The 17,500-nt window shown below is 39.2% G+C and overlaps 1 protein-coding gene and 1 pseudogene across 1 annotated transcript; both read left to right on the forward strand.

Moving 5' to 3' along the window:
* The first annotated feature begins 16 nt into the window (after positions 1 to 16).
* On the forward strand, positions 17 to 3,218 carry LOC117450814 (uncharacterized; annotated as a pseudogene).
* A 5,492-nt stretch (positions 3,219 to 8,710) lies between these two features.
* LOC117451693 (uncharacterized) lies at positions 8,711 to 11,788 on the forward strand. Its single transcript, XM_034090090.2, has 3 exons — positions 8,711 to 9,264; positions 9,345 to 9,464; positions 10,483 to 11,788. The coding sequence occupies exons 1-3, from the start codon at positions 8,789 to 8,791 to the stop codon at positions 11,453 to 11,455; spliced, it is 1,569 nt and encodes a 522-aa protein (XP_033945981.2). The 5' UTR covers positions 8,711 to 8,788; the 3' UTR covers positions 11,456 to 11,788.
* The last annotated feature ends 5,712 nt before the right edge of the window (positions 11,789 to 17,500 follow it).

Genomic DNA, 17,500 nt, shown 5'->3' on the forward strand with positions numbered 1-17,500 from the left:
ATGCCAATATTATCTGTTTTCATTTTAAACACGCAGGTAATAAGTTGAGGTCTGAGTCGAGGAACTGCAGAACGCACTCTTTCAGAGGAGAAACATGTCTGCTGCAAGGTAAATCATTTATATCGTTGGGACACTTTTACACAGAAAAAGACATTAACGACATTATTTTGTAGTGAGTGTCATTTAGCTATTTCCACTGTGTGTTTAGCACTTCTGTCTCTTTGTGGTCGTCTTCTTTGTGTCTCTCTTTAGTTGTTTGTTTTTATTTGTATGTCTCTTTGCTTTTTGTCTCTTGAGTTGTTGCTTGGTTTCGGTGAAGCAGAACTCTTACTGCGGTTCAACTTCAGTATTTAGTTTACCCTGAAGATAAAGAGAGGCTCTCAGGCTTGTTGTCTTACAGTATTTCTTTGTCCTCAAAGTTTTCCTTTCACTTTACTGTATTTGACAGAGGCATCATTTCTGTTTACATATTCAAAATCAATTCATGACACATCAGTAATCAAAAACGTTGTGCTCCTTAAGAAAGATGTATTATAACTGATTATAACCTAACATGATCAAGTACACAGGAGGAATTGAACTAACACTTGCTTTTTCTTTTTCAAATGTACTGATGGTCCCTCATGAAATCTATATTTATTAATTTGTTTGTGAAGTCTTAGCCGCAGATAAGAGGTTGAAGACTTATTTCAATAGAGGTATTTTTTGTTACAGAAAAATGCTCCAGGAGGCCTTGTGCTGCTACACCGCAGACACCCTCATCGACATCGACACAGTGAAAGAATTCTGTGAGAAGAGTTCTAAATGGATACTAAACAGGAAGAAAGAGTTGGATATGATGATTGACATCAAAACCAGGGCTGATAACATTGACCTCAGCATCGGCCATGTTACCCAGTCACAGAACAGAGGTAAAGCCTTTCTGGAATATATCAAGAGCAAGGTAACCCAGGTGACTGCAGACAGCAGGCGAGCAGATCTGGAGGAGGAGCTGGCTGCTCTGCTGAAGTCCACTCTGGAAGGCCTGGGGGAGCTCGACCGCTTCTTGGCTGCGGTGGAGAATCTGGCGGTCACCTCACTTCATTTGTTCATGGAAGAGAACCAGGTGTTACATCTGCCTGAAGGGATCAGCCCTGTAACGGTTCAGTTGTCATCATTGCTGCACGGAAGATCTGCCCTCACCTCCTCGAGTTTAAAAGAGTTGCAGACGCCTTCTTCTGCCCCAAACTTCAGAATGTGGAAGTGCAGGCATATCAGCTGGACAAATACATAAGGACCACCGAGAACATCTGTGAGAAGTTAGAGAAAAGGTAAAGAGGAATGTCCCTAAAATAATATGCACATTTTGCAAAATAAACATCTATTATAAAAATATTTTCCTGTTTTTCACAGCTCCTTCTGTGACTTTTGCCTGAAGATGAACGACGATACACTGGTAGACCTCGCTGTGGATTTGTCTGAAGACGACACACGAAGGATGCTTCATCACATTAATCAGCTCGATGAACTCAGGTACGTGTAACTCCTTTATGTGGTTTTTGTCAACACAGCTGTGCAAGGTGTGATGAGTTATGATATTGAAAACTTTGAAATGCACTCAGTATTAGCTTGCTTGTTGTTTGTTCCACAGACCAACACAAATCTTTGTACACATGTTAATAGTTCCCAGATGATGAATGCTAATGTCTTTGGTTAACAACTTACTTTACCTCTAGCGCTCTGTCGTGTCAAACTTAATCAATTTAATTGCCAGACTTTGGTTTGTCACCAAATTTCTGCAAAGGTTAAGACATTGCCTTTACCTCAGTATAGTGTTAATTAGCAAACACGCTGAACTAAGATGGTCACACAATAACAATATAAATAAATAAATACTTAAACAAAATGCAAAGGAGCTGGGAGACACAGTATGAATACTGTGGACTCTTAACGTACAACTGCAGGATTTTAGAGGTCATGTTTTTACAATTTATAATCCAATGTTTTTCTACTGCATTTAAGGTTACTACCTATACCAAGGTTTTTAAATGCATCATTTTCATTTGTATTTTTCTTCAATTCTCATCATCAGGATGAACCAGAGCTTCCGGATGGTGTTCTTGTTTCAGGAGGACGAACCGTGCTCTAGCTTCATCGATAAGTTTAAAGAGCGACAGCAGAGGATGGAACAGTCTCTCAAGGACCTGGAGGAGCATGCTGTTCAGTTAGACAGGATGAATAAGGGAGCAAAGATCTCCAGTGTGGCAGGCAGCTCAGTGGGGGCAGTAGGAGGTGTGCTCTCCATCGTTGGTTTGGCTTTAATTCCTGTAACAGCTGGAGTGTCTTTGGCTCTGACATTGACTGGGGTAGGCATGGGAATTACAAGCGGAGTCAACAGCGCTGTCACCACCGCCACAGAGATTGGAGTAAACCATACATATCAAAAGAAAGCCAGAGAAGTCTTCGAGAGCTTCATGGAGGATGTGCAGTGTCTCCAGGAGTGTCTGGAGGAGGTCACCAAAAGAGAACAAACCCACATAGATGTTGTTCTCGGGGTCGGCAAGGTCCTAGCTAAAGTAGGTGTTACTGGTAAAGGTATTGACGCATTAGTTGATGCAGCCTCTGCTTTCAAGCTGTTAAAAAGTGAAGAGCTGGCTCTGAGTGCTGGTAAAGTGGCATTGCAGGAAGGGAAAGCTTTACGCAGCGTTCCCAGGGTGGCGTCAGATATCCCAGATATCGGTCAGGCAGCAGTCAAAGGGCCTCTTGCCCTCTCCAAGTCAGCTAGGGCCGGTCTCATTGGGCTCAATGCTCTGTTCCTTGGCATGGATATCTTCTTCATCTGTAAAGATAGCATCAGTCTGGCCAACGGAAGCGAAACTGAGGTCTCACAGTTTATCAGAGCCAGAGCAGCACTTTGGAGATCAGAGGTGGACTCATGGCAGAAGATCCATGACTTACTCTGCGAAGGTTTGAAGATATCGGAAGAAAACAAGGCTATCCTGGAGACACCAATTTTTCCAGAGAGAGAGAAGAGAAGAAGCACTCAGCAACTTAAATAGACGGCAACTGACAGCTAAATGGAGTCAATAACTGTATTTTTTCTTTGTAGCCAAATCTGATATAACCACATAATGAGATTGATTTAAACTGCGTACACATCACTGTTCATCACATATACTATATCTTTGAGAAGTTCCTCATTCTAAGAAGTGATTTTTCTAAACCTTTCCTATATACAAATGTTATCAATCAATCAATCATCAATCAATCATCAATCAATCAATCAATCAATCAATCAATCAATCAATCAATCAATCAATCAATCAATCAATCAATCAATCAATCATTTAATCACATTCAATGTATATAACCCCTGCAGTGCACAAGGAACAACTAAACAAGAGAAACTGCAGAATAAACGGGTTCAAATGAAAAAGAAACGTCTGGGCGAGCAACTGAAGAGGGATCCCGCAACAAGGACGTGGAAAAGATGTTGTGTGGACAGAATAAATGAATTCTATAATATGTATGATCTGCATTATTTGTATGTATAATTCTAACTACCTTTTTTCTTGTACAAAGTAATCAATAAAGTTTAAAAAAGTTGTTTCTGTTCATTTGAATGATGCATTAATTATAGATAATATTCGAAGCATTTCGATGCTTTTGTTTACTATAATTATTTTAAATTATTTCTTTAAGCTTCTCAATCCCACTATTCATATTTTATGCATTCAATCTCTCGTAATGATAATACCGGCAGCTCAGCACAGCTGGTAGTCAGCCAGAGTCAGGTCAACCGGAGAAAGTTGACTTACTAAACAACTCCAACTGATGTCAATAACTGACTTTGAAGTCAAGGAAGAGAGAGAGGACTTTGGTAAAGGGTTTCTTTTGTTTGCTTATTCTTGAGGTTGTTATGTATTTGAATGTAAAAATTATTTGGCACCAATCCTTTGTGTTTTATTGCCTTTAACTACCAGGCAATAATAATTTTTTGATGCCTGTAGTGTAGACAGGCCCAGTGCAGTTGTCTCAACAGTTCAGGTGTTTAACAGTCTTATTGCCTGTGGTATGAAATTGCCCCTGAGTCTGGTGGTTAGACGGCAACATGGAGACATTTACTGTATTTCTTCTTTGTTGCCAAATCTGACACTAAATAACCATATAATGAGATTGATTTAAACTGCTTACACATCACTGTTTCATCACATGTATCTTTGAGTAGTTCCTAATTTTAAGAAGTAATTTCTCATAAAATAGAAAAGGCTGTAAAATCCAATAAAATAGGTCTGTCCTATTTGGCCATGTAGTCATAATAACTATTATGGATTGAAAGTCACTGAAACACAACTACTGAAAGCTAAAAAACTGACATTCTTTATTAAATATGTAAATCAATTCAGCTTATCTTGTCAGCTTATCAGTCATTACATGTACAACATCATAAAGTAAAATGTTTATTTCGGACAGCCTTTTTAAAGTTATTTTTCTCAAGAAACCAAAAGGTGTGCTGCTACAACCTTTCAACCCTCAGTCCAGGAATGGGTGCGGTGGTTTTACCTGTTGAGGTGGAGAAAAGAAAATGAAACCTAACACGTCAGCCCTTATGTCAACACAAGTCCTTAACAAGTAGTCTGGCGTTAGTGCTTTCAGCAGATTAGTCGTATAGTTTCTCGGGTCAGTGTTAGTTACAGGTTAGATGTACAATATTTTTCTGTTTTCATTTTAAACACGCAGGTATAAGTTGTGGAGGAACTGAAGAACGCACACTGTCAGAGAGAGAAACATGTCTGCTGCAAGGTAAACAATATCGTTGAGACACTTTTGAACAGAAAAATACATTAAAGATTTATTTTGTAGTAAGTGTCATTTTGGCAATTTCCACTGTGTGTTTTATAATAGTAAATACACGTAGGAAGTAATGTTAAAGCCTATCATGTGATAAAAGGCAACAAACTGAAAAGTAGCCATAGCACGGTCTCTTTGTTGTAGTTTAGTTTCTTTACGTCACTCAATTTGTAGTTGCTTTTTGTCTCGGTGACTGTGCAGGTGAAGCAGAACTCTTACTTCGGTTCAACTTCAGTATTGAGTTTACCCTGAAGATAAAGACAGGCTCTCTAACTTTTTGTCTAAAATGTTCCGCAACAGCAGATCAACACCGACACCTCAGCACAGAGTTCTTTGGTCAAATTATTTAGATATTTACCGGGGTGAAGTTAGCTTTAGGTTGGTCAATTGAAAGACATTCACGCCGGTTTCTGCTGCGTCTTTATACTGGACAAATAAATAAGGCATTACAAAGTATTTGCATACCTTCCATTTCATGTTACCCAGTGACTCCAAATTCATAACAGATATCATTACTGCACTAGACAAACAGGAAAAACGTTTTTATTAATTCAGTCAACTTTCTATTTATCGAGGAAGATTTTTACATTAAAGGTCCCCATACTGTTTTTCATCAATAGGTCTCAGATATATACAAAAAATGTCTCTGATGTGGTTGGCTCGAAATACCAAAAAGATCATACTTTGTAGCATCCCAAAAACCCCCTCTGTTTCAGCCCTGTTTCTAAAGTGCTGATTCTCTGTCTGTTACTTTAGATGAAAATAAGGAGCCACTCCCCACACCCCTCTATAATGCCCCTTTCACACCACAGCGCCTTTTCAGCTCCGGCTCGGAGCTAGAGCCTGAAAAGCGCTGGGTTTACCTGTTCACACCGCAGCGGCGCCGGCTCTTAGCTCCGGAATCCGCTTCATTTCCAGCTCCAAAAAATTGTCGGTCCAGAGGCAAGAGCTTTGGAGCTAAGAGGCGACGTCGCTTACGTCTCTCTTACGTCGAGGCGTGCAGGAAACTAAACCCATCTCCCCTGAACATGGGTCGACTGTTATGCCTGCCTACAAGCAGTAGTGCCTATAAACACACTTTATAAAGTCAGGCAACACTAACCAGGCTTCGTGTGATTCTGTTTATTTGTACCTTACTTTGACCATCCGTTCACTGTTATCGATCATTGTGGAGAGAGGCAGACGTGTTGTTTTGTATTATTGCAGCTATCAGATGCAAGTAGTCAGTTTAGCTTCGGTTGCTATGCTAACATCACCCGTTTTATACCAGAGGAACTTTCATAACAGCGTTGTGATACCAAACAGTGTTACTTAGGCTAAGGGGAACTGGGGATATGCATCAGCTGCTTGTGTGAGTCGGACAGTGAATACTTTAGAGCGGCCGCTGCAGTGTGAGCTAACCGGGAGCTAACGGGAGAATAAACTCCTGTGGAAGAGCAGCACTGCAGCGGTCGGTAAATGCTGCAGACACACATTAATAAACATTATAAAACGGACAAGTCAAATCAAGCAATCTGATTGGTTCTTAGCCGTGATATACTGAGCGTATACCACGGGTAGAATTGTAAGTTACTTTTCACAACAAATCAGTATCCCTCCGCGTCTGAGAAAAACAGTATACCGTTGGGCTGAAAAGCAAACTGCCTGCAGTTTGCTTTTCATACTGGAACAAGAAAGCAGCGGAGAAGTAACGGGGCAGAAACCCTCCTTTTTACGCAGCGGTCCAGACATAGACATCAAACGGCAAAACATACAGTGTGCAGTTCCTTTGGCATTAGGGCAGGGATATCTAGATACTTTCCAAGGTTTGACATAATGAATTGTGCTACTTTTAAAGCAAACAACGATGTTTTCAAATCTGTAATCAAAGAGGTCCGCAAAAACACTATCGGCCAATCAGATTGCTTGATTTGACATGTCAGTTTTATAAATATGTTTACATTTCTTCCGTTACGGAACAAACTTACAAAGCATAAGATGGAAACATTTAAGATTAACTTCGACCTCCGGGGAGGTCTTACTATGGAGGAGTGGATTGAGCAGTGCCTATCTCCAGGGGGGGAAAGCACCTAAACGACGACATGCAGAGCTACGTGAAGAACAGGTAGACCAACTGGAAAAGTACCACCATTCAAAAGCTTTCTGATGCGGATCTTGAAACAAAGCAGGGAAATGATGACCGTTAGTGGCCACAGGTGCGAAAGCTCTCTCTCTAGAGCTACTGGAAGCCAAATCTCGGGGACCGGAGAAAGTGGAGGAATATTCTCACCACGCCAAGCAACAGCCTAGAACAACCTCAACAAGTAACCACGTAAGCCATGCTACTGATGCTGGACAGGTTTTCAGTGGCTGCACAATACACGGCAACATACAAATGAATGTAAATAAATAGCCAAATAATGGATCAACGCTCTCTGTCTAATATGTTCGCTAGCTGTTAGTGTTGTTGCATAGCAACCACCTCGCACTATGTTTCGCGCAGAAGGCAACGGAGGGACTATTTTATTTTGAACATCATTGTTTACTAATAAAAACTATTTAAATTAGAGTGTGTATTTTTTTTTCATATTGCCACACTTGGTAACCGTTTTATAAAAGCAATAGCTCACTTCAGGCCGTGATATATGCTCATTATATCACAGCTAAGGGGGTTGTCGACCCTCCGCTTCGCGTCGGGCCGAACCACGCCCCTTAGCTGTGATATAATGAGCATATACACGGCCTGTCGTGAGCTATTGCTTAAATGAACCACGGCACTCTGGAGCAAAGCATAAGGTTGGAGAAGTCGTTATTCAATTTATTCTGTCTTCGTGTGATTAAAAGCAACACGATCATCGACCCAACGCAGTTGTTGTTGTTGTGAGCGCCGTAATGGCTGCCGTTGGGGAGCAAATCAGCGATGTAAACGGTGACGTTTGGGCGGTGTGAACAGAGCGGGAGCTGAAAAGGGAAACCGGAGTTGAACCAGAAAAGCTCCCGCTCGGAGCTAGAAACTGAAAAGCGCTGGTGTGAAAGCCGCATGAGTGATATCTGGTTAAAAAGAACACAATGGGGCTCTAGGAGGAGATTCAGGTGATAAGGTGGGGGGGTTGTTACCTTGGTTGGTTATTGGCTAATGGTTACACAAGCCAGAAAATCGTTATGACATCATAAAGTGGCCAAAATATGACCAGCTCATTTTCAGACAGGTTTTTTATATAAATGGATCAGGACAAAAAGTGAGCCAATCTTTTATCCTGAAACTTTCAGAATCTTTTTACACAGAGGGGACACATGTTTATTTATAAAATACATCAACAAGTGGGTTTTGCATAATAGGTGACCTTTAATACATAAAAGTGCACAACAAAAGTCCTATCCATACTGATGAATGTGGACTAAATTTCATTAAATAATACATGTTTTTCTCTTGTTCATTGTACTTATACAATTCTGCAGTGACATTTGTTTTAGCATAATGGCCATTGGCCACTTATATGAATCAGCATGGTGGTTTAGAAATAAGATATGTTTTGTCTCATAAAATGGTAATTTATTGATGCTCCTAAAGTAAAACCCTATGTTTAAGTGCGAGGGGTTTCGGATGTGAGCCAATCCTCCTCTGACTGTCAACAGTCTGTGTAAATGAGTAAGAAAACCATAATCAAGGGTTGTCGGTGTTTTTAAGAATACGTTTGACCAGAGGCTTTGGGCCCAGGGAATATTTGGTGGGGACACTTAAAGCTAGAGCTGGAGATATACGGTAGATCTTGTGATAAAAGACAACAACGGCACAACGACAATTCAGTTTGAATTTGTTTTCCAATTTCACAAACTGAATGATGTTTTGTGTTATAGAAAGGACCTCCAGGAGGCCTTGTGCTGCTACACCGCAGACACCCTCATCGACATCGACACAGTGAAAGAATTCTGTGAGAAGAGTTCTAAATGGATACTAAAGAGGGAGAAAGAGTTGGATATGATGATTGACATCAAAACCAGGGCTGATAACATTGACCTCTGCATCGGCCATGTTACCCAGTCACAGACCAGAGGTAAAGCCTTTCTGCAATATATGAAGAGCAAGGTAACCCAGGTGACTGCAGACAGCAGGCGAGCAGATCTGGAGGAGGAGCTGGCTGCTCTGCTGAAGTCCACTCTGGAAGGCCTGGGGGAGCTCGACTGCTTCCTAGATGCAGTGGAGAATCTGGCGGTCACCTCACTTCATTTGTTCATGGAAGAGAACCAGGTGTTACATCTGCCTGAAGGGATCAGCCCTGTAACGGTTCAGCTTGTCATCATTGCTGCACGGAAGATCTGCCCTCACCTCCTCGAGTTTAAAAGAGTTGCAGACGCCTTCTTCTGCCCCAAACTTCAGAATGTGGAAGTGCAGGCATATCAGCTGGACAAATACATAAGGACCACCGAGAACATCTGTGCGAAGTTAGAGAATAGGTAAAGAGGCATTTCCTTATAATATGCACATTTAGCAAAATAAACATCTATTATAAAAAATATGTTCCTGTTTTTCACAGCTCCTTCTGTGACTTTTGCCTGAAGATGAACGACGATAAACTGGTAGACCTCGCTGTGGATTTGTCTGAAGATGACACACAAAGGATGCTTCATCACATTAATCAGCTCGATGAACTCAGGTACGTGTAACACCTTTATGTGGTTTTTGTCAAAACAGCTGTGCAAGGTGTGATGAGTTATGATAATTAAAACGATGACATGCAAACTAATATTATTAACTTGCTTGTTGTTTGTGGCATAGACCAACACACATCTTTGTACAAATATAAATAATTCCCAAATGATTGACTAATGTCTTTGGTTAGCAACTAACTTTACCTACAACTTAATCAATTTAATAGCCAGACTTTGTTTTGTGAATACATTTCTGCAAAATGCCTTCAAGCTCAAATATAATATATGTTTAGTGGTAATTAGCCAACGTATATATTGTTATTGATATTTCAATATGAATATTTACTGTATTGAAGCAAGTTATAATCAGTTTATATTGTGTAGCTTATTTCACAGAAAAATCGTGTTATCAAATACGATACAGCAGGTACAGTATTTGAGTGTCTTGTATTGCATTTCATGAAGCAATCTGCATTATGCTTACCACAATGCCAAAAACACCTTTTAGATGATTTAATTAAATTGATTAAAGATTAAAATGTCATAGTTAAAATATAGAAAGTAGAAATTGAGATATTTATGTGGTTTCCTTTGTAACCTGGTCTCATGCTAATGTTGCAATAATAATTGTTATTTATTGTCACTACTTATTGATTTTCTGTCTAAACAATTCCTTGGCTACAATAAAACAACATGCGACAAGGCAAAATTAAGGCTTGTAAAACGTCTCCTGTTAAAAAGGAAATGATCAAAATCAGTTGACATTTTCAAATCTTCCAAATGTAATAATCAATATTTGATTTAGCAGCAACTCCTTGTTCAGCAGGAGTAAATACTATTGTATGTTTTCATTTTCTTACTATTTAGTTTTTTTAATGTTGATTTTATTGCACTTTGTAGTCTCCTAATGTCTCACAAAAAGGAAATCCAATATTTGGATAATGTATTATGGGTTACATACTTACTTCTTGAGATTTATCATGTTATTTTCTATTTTTTTAATTTCTCTTTTCTCATCGTCAGGATGAACCAGAGCTTCCGAGTGGTGTTCTTGTATCAGGACGAACCGTGCTCTGGCTTCATCAATGAGTTTAAAGAGCGACAGCCGAGGATGGAACAGTCTCTAAAGGACCTGGAGGAGCATGCTGTTCAGTTAGACCAGATGAATAAGGGAGCAAAGATCTCCAGTGTGGCAGGCAGCTCAGTGGGGGCAGTAGGAGGTGTGCTCTCCATCGTTGGTTTGGCTTTAATTCCTGTAACAGCTGGAGTGTCTTTGGCTCTGACAATGACCGGGGTAGGCATGGGAATTACAAGCGGAGTGAACAGCGCTGTCACCACCGCCACAGAGATTGGAGTAAACCATACATATCAAAGGAAAGCCAAAGAAGTCTTTGAGAGCTTAATGGAGGATGTGCAGATTCTCCAGGATTGTCTGGAGGAGGTCACCAAAAAAGGAACAAGCGGGAAAGATATTGCTCTCGGCAAGTTGGTATATAGTGCTGGCACTATTGCAAAAGGTAGTGATTCATTTATTGATGCAGCCTCCGCTTTCAAGGTGTTAAAAAGTGAAGAGCTGGTGGCAGATATACCAGATATCGGTCAGGCAGCAGTCAAAGGGCCTCTTGCCCTCTCCAAGTCAGCTAGGGCCGGTCTCATCGGGCTCAATGCTCTGTTCCTCGGCATGGATATCTTCTTCATCTGTAAAGCTAGCATGAGTCTGGCCAAAGGAAGTGAGACTGAATTTTCTAAGTTTATCAGAGCCAGAGCAGCGCTTTGGAGATCGGAGGTGGACTCATGGCAGACGATCCATGACTTCCTCTGCGAAGGTTTGCAGACATCAAAAGAAAACAAAGCTATCCTGGAGATGCCATTTTATCCAGAAAGGACAACAAGTCCTCCAACTCATACGACCAAATGGGTCGATTGTTTAAGCCCTTATTACGACCAAATATGTCGTTTGTTCAAGCGCTTAATACGACCTATAATTACGTTTTAAAATTGTCGGCCTCTAGTGCTCCCGTTGAATGCAAACGTTACGGCCCGTCCACACAGCGGCGTGCGCTGACGCTTGCCGGCGGGCGTGTCTGAAACTCGACCAACAACCAATCACATGAATCTGCCGCCCCTGACACACAAGCAGCGGTTTGATTGGCTAGAGCTTGTACTGGCATATGATTCGATTGGCTAACGCCTCACCGAGGCGTCAAAAGTTGAACATTGCTCAACTTTTTCAGCGAGCCACGCCAGCTACGCTCCACGTCGCTTCCCACGATGCATTTCGGCTAAAAGTGACGTCACCCCATTCAAAGTGAATGGGGAAGCGTCAACGCACGCCGCTGTGTGGACGGGCCGTTACAGAGGGTTGTTTATTCACAGATAACCCTCTCTGTAAAATCCTAAATTATAGGATAGTTTAGCCATTAAAACGCTTTATGATTAGATTTCTAGCGAGAAGTATATATTGTACTTTTAGAATCCATGTCCAGTCGATATGTAGGATCTATAGTTTGATAGATATTACGAAGATGATTTGAGGTTTCGTCAGGAGAACGTGTATATGCGGCAAGCTTCCATGTAAAGTTACGGGTTGAAAACAGTATTTCCGGTCTCGACGTTTTCATAATAAAACCAATGATCAAATGATTTAACAGTGATATCTGCACTACTCATCCACTAAAAAACATCAGTTTATCCTAGTTAATTATACGACATTAATTGGTTTAAATTGTGTACAATGCTTTTGTGTTTTTCCCATAGGTTTTTCTCTTTCGATTCTGGGAGACACATTTATTTTTTCAGAGGTTTTGATAGGCTAAAATCACGCCGCAATGCACGTCGGGATATGGTGTTTATGTGATATGAAATCGGAAAACATTAAAAAAAAAAAAAAACTTTATTCCGAGTGTTCTTGCTTTTCTCTTTGAAAGTCATCACATAACGGCATTGTAGTACACGGTTCGGCTGCATTCAATATTACATATCTGCCCTAGATATGTATTTATAGAGCCCTGATCAGAAGACCTTTTGACAAACTGGAAGAGATGCCGCCAAAACTGAATACGTGACGTGGACCATAAATATATCAACAATTAAACAACATCTTCCATTTCTTTTCACACAATACGTCTCCTTGCAGTAACAACACTAATTCGGCTGACTTTTATATTTGATCCAATTAGTAGATAGTCTGTATTTACACCATAAAGGTGCACAGCTGAAAGAAAGGGACTTTTTTTGTAGTTTTTAAAGATATTACTGATTTTCTGAACTACCTTTCCAACTCCTCATGCAGTTGACTGTTACAGGTCTATACAAGTTCATGGTACAATGCATAAGCTTCACATCGAGAGACTGAAACTGTATTTTCCTTTACTGTTCTGTTTTAATTTCACAATAAAGTGAATAGTCATATTATGTTTGATATTATTATGTTTTATTAACTAGACCACTGGTCTAAACCGCACCGCCTAGTGGTTAAAGCACGTTATTGAATTTAGTTGTTGAATAAGTTATATTTGATGAAAACATTTAAATATTAAGAGTAGCCTACATACAAAATAGGGGTCAATGATACAAATAGAAAATAGAAAATATCAAGAAGATACTGTAGTGATCTCTACAATAAAACAGTTTAGTGCAGGACGTCCAAAGATATTAACAGGAGGATGTGCAAAACAGACAAACTGATAAGGCTGAATTTTACTCAGGTGTAACTAAAGTCTGATTTAAGGGTTGTTTATATTTCACATCATTAATCAGAATCTGCAAAGTAACAAAAATAAATGTAGTAGAGTAAAAATACCAGGTTAACCTCTGAATTGTAGTGGAGTAGAACAAAGTACATGCTGCTGTAACAAAAACATTTCCCAACTTGGGATCAATAAAGTATCTTATCTTAAGATGATCGATGGCTACTGCCATATTTGCTAAATGTGCATCTGAACCTTGACAAGTGCATGTTTCAGGCTTATCAATTAACAACAGGAGGGGTCACAGACATAAGACCAGCTGTTAAATAAAGCTCTTCTGACCTTAGCTGTCATGTGGGTATATTAATGCTGCCCATTATGGACGCAAGCAATTTTCACCCATGTATTAATTATATGTTTTAAATTTGATAACACCAATGTGTTTCCTATCCCCTAAACCTCCAGGGATGTATACAGTTTAATACTGGCAACTTTTAATTGTGGGAAATACGAAAACGTCTTTTAAAACTACAATTCCCAGTAGAGACGTGCCATAGAACATGTTGCGAAACACACAATAGCCAGCATGTGTAATTATGGGGGGGGAGGGCTGGGCTGGACCCGTCCAAGTCCAGTTTTGGATAGTCTGGCGTGGTTCCATTCCATTTCAAAGAGCTGTTTGACACTCGGCATAACCTTGTCGCACTGCCACTCCAACATCCAATCACAGAGCATGAGGGCTATTCACGGGGTTTGTAAAGCAAGGCAGATGTTGTAGTCCCAAACGATAGCTGGGGATTCTGGTTAGTGTAGTGTCTTCGGAAACTCTGTGTCTAAACTCCGAAAAAAAAATTTGTTTCTCCGAATCGAAGGTTAAAAACACAAAAGCATTGTACACAATTTAAACCAATCAATATCAAGGATAAACTGATGTTTTTTAGTGGATGAGTAATGGAGATATCACTGTGTAATCATTTGACAGTGTGGGGAATACTTCCGGTTTTATTATGAAAACTTCGAGACCGGAAATACTGTTTTCACCCACGCTAACTTTACATGGAAGCTGCCCCATATGCAGTACACGTTCTCCTGGCGAGACCTCAAATCATCTTCGTGTATCTATCAAACTGTAGATCCTACACATCCACTGGACGTAGATTATAAAAGTACAATATACACTTCTCGCTAGAAATCGAATAAAAAAGCATTTTAATGGCCAAACTATTCCACAATTTGGGATTTTCCAGAGAGGGTTATTTGTGAATAAACGACCCTCCGGAGCGTTTGCAATCGACAGGAGCATGTTGTTTCTTACACGACCACTAGAGGTGCTACACTTTAAAACGTGACTCTGGGTTGTATTTAGCTGCTGAACAATCGACCTATATGGTCGTTTTTTGTAGGAGGACAGGCTGAGAAAGGAAGATGAAGAGATGCAGAAAAAACAAAATGGAAGATTTGTTTCCCATTTTGGAAGAAAAACAAAAACAGCTTTGTTTAATACAATAGTGAACACCAAACAAAGACACCTACTGAATTTGAGTTTTTTTTTCCAAATCTGGATCTGAAATTTGTATAATCACATAATGAGATTCATTTAAACTACTTACAGCTCACTGTTCACCACATGTATCTTTGAGGTCATTAACCTTTTTTCAAACGTGTTTCAATACAACGCATTTAAGAGTTGTTATTGCTATATAAAAAGGTTATATAAAAAACAATCAATCAAAGACATTGTGTATTACTTTACTTGTTAAATGCTTTTATCCAAAGCGACTTACATACTCAATACTGTGGACAATCCCCACAGGAGCAATTTGGGGTGAAGTGTCTTGCCCGGGACACAACGACATGCTGACTGCAGTGGGGTTTGAACCTGTGCTCCCTTGATCCGAACACCAACACTCTATCCACTGCGCCACACCCCTCCTGTGTATGCAAGCCAATACCACACATTACACATTTGTATCAGGGGGCTTTACAGACTGTACGCATCCAACACGCTCTGTCTTCAGACCCATGCAGTGCACAAGAGAAACTCCACAATTAACGGGTACAAATGTGAGAAACATCCGGAAGCAACTAAAGAGGGATCAGAAGGACGGACAAATGTGCCAAAGATGTTGTATGTACAGAATAAATGAAGGATATTCTATAATTTGTATGATCTGCATTATTTGTATGTATAATTCTAACTATATTATTTTCTTGTACAAATGTATCAATACAGTTTTAAATAGTTAAACATTGTTTCTGTTCATTTTAATAATGGTTTAATATATAGAGTAGATATATATTCGAAAGCATTCCGATGCTATACTAGAATTATTTGAAATTATTTTCTCCAAGGTTTTCAATCACATCATCATATTTTATGCATTCGATCTCTCCTAATGATAATATCGGCAGCTCAGCACAGCCGGTAGTCAGTCAGAATCAGGTCAACTGGAGAAAGTTGAGTTACTAAACAACTCCAGCTTATGCGAGAGGGGGGGGGGTTCTTTTGTTTGGTCATTCTTGAGTTTTTTTGTTTTGGGCAATTGACTTGTACTAGGCAATAATCATTTTTAAACATGTCTGCTGAAAGGTAAAGCATTGAGCCATGCACTTTTGCACAGAAAAATACATTAAAAACATTAACCTTGTAACAGCTAAGTGTCATAAAGTATGTGCACCATGAGTTTTGGAATATTAAATAAACTGAAGAGGTAATGTTAAAGCCTATTGTTTAACAAAGACAACAAATAGAGAAGTAGCCATGTCACATCTGCATTTTTCTGTCTCTTTGTAGTGGCTTTTTGTCCATGTGAAGTTGATTAATACCTATCTCAGTGACAGGTGCAAGTGAAGCAGAACTCACAGGTCAAACTTCAGTACAACTTCAGCATTCAGTTAACTCTGCAGATAAAGAAAGGCTCTCTGACTTTTTGTCTTAATCTTTCTGCCACAGCCGATCATCACCGACACGGCTCTTCATTGCTTAGTTGGTAGAACATATTGTGATTACGGCAGTGAAGTTAGTTTTAGGTTGGATATTCGAAAGACTTTCACTCTGGATGCTAGCGGTGGTGGTGGTTCTATCTGGTGATGTTAAACAAAGGAAACAAAACCTAACAGCTTCAGCTGCCATGTCAACTAAATTCCTCAACAAGTAGTCTGGTGATAGAGATTTTAGCAGATTAGTTTTCTGGTTCCTGGGGTAAGGGTGAGTGACAGGTCAGATGTACAATCTTTATACATATATATATATATGTATATATATATATGTATATATGTATATATGTATGTATATATATATACATATATATATATATGTATATATATATATATATATATGTGTATAGCCTGTGTGTTGTAGCCTGTGTGTTGTATATTTATAAAGGAACAACCTTCCTTGTCAAAAAACAAATAACAAGTTGTATTGTAGTGTTTATTTTAGCGTTGTTTTATGCTTATCCACATTTAGATTTCAGAGCACAGGACAGGAGAATGCTGGGCACAACATAAAGCTCAACAGAGAAGCTGGCAATGCTGAACAAAACCATCTAGTTATAATATTTATTCAGCTGAAAAAGTCAAAGCTCTACGAAAATGTAATTAAAAATACATAAGCATTTTAGGTAGAAATCAGCAAAAATAAGAAATTAAACCTAAAAGAGATTAACACAGTTAACACATGTATACCTCTGATGGTTGGCATAGGTGGAACAAATAGTGACAACAAATGTAAATACAATTTATATAGATTAAAAGGTAATATATATAATATTGATTGCAATTATTATATTAAAAAAAATCCACCAAACATGATCAACAGGAAAGCCCTCTGAAGGCATTGCATGGTTTGAAAAAAAGTTGAGGATGGGGTCCAGACAGTTCACTCAGGAGAGACTTCATTAGTGCGAATGCTGTATACAGCATTCCACTATAGTGCTTCAAAAAAACTTTATTCTTCCTCTTATTATTTCAGCCAATACTTTGGCTCTCCATAACTTCAGCTTATTTTCAGCTACAGAAACCATTCAAATATTAAACTATTCAGCCTGTTCAGGAATCGATGGGAAACCTTCAACTTTTTCAAAATATTTATACTTTTTGAAATATTCAGCTTTTTAAACTCTTTTTTTAACATTGAAGTCAATGGGAAGAGCCTTCAAATCAGCCAATACTTTAGCTCTCCATAACTTCAGCTTACTTTCAGCTACAGAAACCATTCAAATATTAAACTATTCAGCCTTTTCAGCAATTGATAAGAAACCTTCAACTTTTTCAAAAATATTTCATACTTTTTGAAATATTCAGCTTTTTAAACTATTTTTGTAACATTGAAGTCAATGGGAGATGCCTTC

This window comes from Pseudochaenichthys georgianus, chromosome 8 (assembly GCF_902827115.2).
Source record: "Pseudochaenichthys georgianus chromosome 8, fPseGeo1.2, whole genome shotgun sequence".
Classification (NCBI taxonomy): Eukaryota; Metazoa; Chordata; class Actinopteri; order Perciformes; family Channichthyidae; genus Pseudochaenichthys; species Pseudochaenichthys georgianus.

Coding starts and splice junctions, on each gene's coding strand:
- LOC117451693 (XM_034090090.2), top strand. CDS start 8,789: ATGATGATTGACATCAAAACCAGGGCTGATAACATTGACCTCTGCATC. Junction 9,265..9,344: donor TGTGCGAAGTTAGAGAATAG/GTAAAGAGGCAT, acceptor TGTTTTTCACAG/CTCCTTCTGTGACTTTTGCC. Junction 9,465..10,482: donor AATCAGCTCGATGAACTCAG/GTACGTGTAACA, acceptor TCTCATCGTCAG/GATGAACCAGAGCTTCCGAG.